Source organism: Limulus polyphemus, unplaced genomic scaffold (genome assembly GCF_000517525.1).
Source record: "Limulus polyphemus unplaced genomic scaffold, Limulus_polyphemus-2.1.2 Scaffold6324, whole genome shotgun sequence".
NCBI classification, from domain to species: domain Eukaryota; kingdom Metazoa; phylum Arthropoda; class Merostomata; order Xiphosura; family Limulidae; genus Limulus; species Limulus polyphemus.
Window position 1 is genome coordinate 26,729 of NW_013671934.1, and position 3,154 is coordinate 29,882.

The 3,154-nt window shown below is 33.3% G+C and overlaps 1 protein-coding gene across 2 annotated transcripts in view; it reads left to right on the top strand.

Annotated features, from left to right (window-relative positions):
• LOC106473610 overlaps positions 1-3,148 on the top strand; it is a 23,319-nt gene extending 20,171 nt beyond the window's left edge. For both annotated transcript variants that reach the window (XM_022402007.1, XM_013934292.2), the window contains exons 3-5: positions 301-449; positions 1,652-1,781; positions 2,390-3,148. In XM_022402007.1, coding sequence (XP_022257715.1) covers positions 301-449; positions 1,652-1,781; positions 2,390-2,591 — 481 coding nt within the window. In that variant the 3' untranslated portion in view covers positions 2,592-3,148. The remainder of the gene's footprint in view (positions 1-300; positions 450-1,651; positions 1,782-2,389) is intronic.
• Positions 3,149-3,154: the final 6 nt, after the last annotated feature.

The following is a 3,154-nucleotide window of genomic DNA, read 5'->3' on the forward strand; positions in this document are numbered from 1 at the left end:
CAGTTTAACGTTGAATATTATTTATGATTTTATGCGATTACATAATTTCTGACTATATAACTTAGAAGAAAAAATAAAATTTAATGTAAAAATAGGCATGAGTGATTTTGGTTTGCAACTGAATGATTGACTGCAATGCTCAAGGTAGAAATTGGAATATTAGGCCAAAAAAAGTTCTATTTTGCCATGCCTATAAATGTTGTTTGTTTTACACTTTACAGATAGGATTTCAGAATTTTTCTTTTCTTATAGATCAGTGAAATTTTATTTTTCTGTAAACTGACATCAGATTATTTTTAGGTACTTAAAATCAACCATCAAATGTTCGCAAAAGTTTCAAGAAATGAATTGTTTGAGAGAATCGGAACGAAGCAATCTACGAGAATACACCAACATTATGACCACTGGCTTGGATTATTTATGTAACAACAAAGAAAAGAACTTAAGAAGTATGTTGAACTTCATTAGAGGAATGAAAACAGAATCTAAGTTTTATATTAAATTATACACCTGTCTGTGCCTTAACTAAACAATAAGACTAAAACAGATAAATTCAACCTGCTACTTTTCTATTCAACATATGAACAAAGGTTAAGCTTGATAGATGCTGTTTCCTCCAAGTTGTGGGTTATGATAGAATGCATGTTATTTAACCCACTTTGTAGCTTGTGCCCTGCTTTGTGTGTGTGTGTTATGTGACACTTTCTGTTTTTGACTAGTTTGTTTAATTTTTATTTTAAAAACTCACAATTACAATGGAAACGTTGTAACATGTCCTGACAGTAAGTTATTTGTTATACCTTCTAACCCATGATGTAGGTCCATCTAATCTGTGATGAAAGACCGTCTATCCCCTGATGTACGTCCTTCTAATCCCTGGTGAAGGGCCTTCTAACCCCCATGAAGGATTATCCTTCAGTCCGAAAGCGGGGGATTATTAAATAAAGCATTTCGTTTCTTATTTAAAACATTCTGTTTTTCTTGAAATCAGTGACACGATATTCAAGTAGAAACCCAATACAATTATCATCTCTTCATAATTATAGGGACAAATCTAACCCAATTTTTCATTAACGGGGATTGTGCCCCTTAATATTCAATATAAAAAAAATAAACCACTTTTGAAAACCAGGTTTCCTCGACAATCGTGTAAGAACAGCGCTTAATATCTGCCGTATCTTGTTTCTGAAGTTATTTATTTAAATGTAAAGCCAGTAACATAATATATTTTAAAACTGCCTTCGTCGCATTGACATCTGAGTGTCGAAGTCAGCTATTTTACTCAAACCCACATACTATCCTCAATAACGTTGATATTATCTTTGAAAGCTCCAAATTCACTCCCTCACGAACCCATCTACACTAATACAGATACCTCTTTTTTGCTCTAGTGGTTTAGTGATAATTAGTATCAGCTACGTTGATCTTGACGATTAAAAAAGTGAAATCTTAGACGAAGAATGAGAAACCAAATTATAGACTCATAATGTTCGGAAGTTTTGTTATTAATATACTTTCATATTATGTAATTGACAATCATTTCGTATGTACTTGTTTAAGTTTAATTCTTGTCGATAGGGTTTTAACTCGCCGACGTTAATTTAAAGTTTTTAGATGTTACCCAGTTCCTACGATTTTGTTTTTTGTGAAGGCTTTTATGAAGCAGACGGATACGAGTGTGTCGAAAGATTTCGCCGTAACATTACGTCTTTCCAGCAGTGCATACAGAAAACTCACGCTGCTGATGTCAGCAACAAATTACTTTCCAAACACTTATGCACGTGAGTGAGCAAATATTTTGATCGAGTGTTCGAAATGCTCTCAAACTGAAAACTTTTGTAACAGTGATATATAATTAAAATGTTTAATTTAAAATATTTTAAGTGATCTAATTAAAGCTGGATTCAGTGCGATAAAAATTACTTGATTAGAATGACAAGTCGTTTCTGAGTGAATTTAAATGTAACCCATTATTTGGTTATCTTGCCTGTTGTTATTTTTAATTTTAACTTCTATCATTAAACATGGTTGCACCTATTTACCAAACCAAAACATTCGTATATTTGATAGGGGTTTGGATTGTACTGGGGTTGAAATATTTATGGGTTGAATATTCGTGGAGTGTAGGGGGCGAATGACGACGATAGTGTTGTTATGGTAACGAAAACACAGCCAACAGGAGGGTTTTTTAATTACACGGGGAAATACTGAAAATATTTGAATAAGCGAACCTGAAATTCCGGTTATTTGTTTACGTCCTTGTTGTAAAGTAAGAAAGAGTATCTCGTTCAAAAACAAAACAAATTAACTAAAAATATTAGTTTCGGAAATAAAAATGATAAGAATATTTGAATACAATGTCATGTTTTTTTTTGTGTGTGTTTTCCAGTTATGGCAAGGACGTATCTCATTGTATAAGGCGTTTGACAAAGGATTGTAGAAAGGCCAGGGACGTGATCTTAGGTTTTGTGGCTACCATTATTGAAGCAGGAAAGTGTGACAAGTTTAGCGGGAACTCAAGCCCCAGCACCAACAAGTTGGAGGTTCTTCTTGGAGCCACGAGTCTCGCAGTTGGGCTGTTGTTACTTTAATTTTGTTTTTCGCAGTTATTTTTATGTTTTGTTTTACCGTACATTGAAAAAAAATCAAAGGAAAGGTTTACGGAATAATGTGTATATATAAACATAGTGTGTTTGGGTAAAAAGTTAATTAATGTTAAAGTGATTTCATTACTTTGCATTGAGTAGGTAGAAATACTTTATTTTTATCACATCTGGAAACCTGATTTAGGTTGGATGTTACATTCTAAGTCTTACCATGAAAGTTATTACTTGTACAACGATAACGTGTCCTTACTGGTTCACGGTTAGAATCTCCTGTACGTTGAACACTTATTCAAAGTTTAATTAAGGTACCTATTGGTTGTTCGTCGCAGGCAACCACGTTATCTGCATTTAATTAAAATGTTTTCGAACTTTTTTGTAATACTGAAAATGTTTTAACTGCATTCATTACCACGTTTCTATCGTTCTCGTCTCTACACTTTACTCAACCATCTCATCCTAGGCCTTGTTACGTTTCCGTTTGTTAATTGATTTCCCGTCAATTCGTTCCGACGAAACTTTTGCGACACAAGTCCTTTCTTAAATAAAAC